The sequence below is a fragment of the Habropoda laboriosa genome, unplaced genomic scaffold, assembly GCF_001263275.1.
Source record: "Habropoda laboriosa isolate 0110345459 unplaced genomic scaffold, ASM126327v1 scaffold89, whole genome shotgun sequence".
Lineage (NCBI taxonomy): Eukaryota > Metazoa > Arthropoda > Insecta > Hymenoptera > Apidae > Habropoda > Habropoda laboriosa.
The window spans coordinates 1,382,837-1,383,825 of NW_017100263.1; the positions used below are offsets into that span (position 1 = coordinate 1,382,837).

At 24.5% G+C, this 989-nt stretch overlaps 1 protein-coding gene across 1 annotated transcript; it reads right to left on the minus strand.

Annotated features, from left to right (window-relative positions):
* Nucleotides 1-103: 103 nt before the first annotated feature.
* Nucleotides 104-964, minus strand: LOC108573111 (UPF0545 protein C22orf39 homolog). Its single transcript, XM_017935478.1, has 3 exons — nt 727-964; nt 420-584; nt 104-325 (listed from the first exon to the last, which is right to left on the minus strand). Exons 1-3 carry the CDS (start codon nt 817-819, stop codon nt 104-106), a joined length of 480 nt encoding a protein of 159 aa, XP_017790967.1. The 5' UTR covers nt 820-964.
* Between the last annotated feature and the right edge of the window lie 25 nt (nt 965-989).

A 989-nucleotide genomic window follows, 5' to 3' on the forward strand; every position in this document is an offset into this window, starting at 1 on the left:
AATTTCTCAGTAGAATTAAAATACAAAATCCTTAGTTTCATGTTTATTTTTTAAGGTGTTATACCATTTTAGCTTTTTCATATAACATACTATTTAAAAATATTTACATTAGAGTACAAAAACTTTTCTCATTAATAGTTTCTCCATTTTTTATATTTTCACTTACACATTTTAAATATGAACCTTTATTTTGTTCTATTATCCAATCAGGTAATGGTGTATTCCAATTCTCTGGTGGTTTGTCTCTCTTTTGCCAAATATCATTATAAAAATTACCTTGTAACCTTTCCCATCTACGTTTCTTCTCACTTTCTATCAATTCATCCTATGTATAATACAATATTTTAAAAAAATTTCAAATATTCCATTGTAAATCGAATTTTATCAAATATTTTCTCATAATTCAATTTCTAACTTACATATGCTTCTTTGGATTTGTACGTATTCCACTTTTTACAATTTTTGTAATCAGTATTCCATTGCTTACAATTTATTGGTTCTCCAAATACAAAATACTGATGGAAGCGTGCTCTTATACTTGTACAATCATTATATTCGTCTTTATATATTTCACATGGCCTGACCTAAAATGTACAAGATATTAATTTATTAATCATAAACAAATAATACTACTGAAACTACTTTATATATTTAACATGTAACTAAATAAATAATATACTATATTTAGTAATGACATAATTTTAAAAACAAAGTATATAATTATACCATCCATGTATATTTGTCTTCGACTGAAGTGGTTTCCTTCTTGGTTTCCTCTTGGGGTGTTGCATTTTTACTTACATTCTCGGATTCAGACATCGTAACTTTATTGTTTTGGTTAGCTAAGCTTACTAACTGCTACTTTCTTTAATTGCACAAATGACTATGATAGCTTACTTTTTGAATTATATTTTTCAATTATACACTGATATTTTTCAATTATTCATAATATAATTTTATCAAATATTTTTTTAATATGATAATAAAAT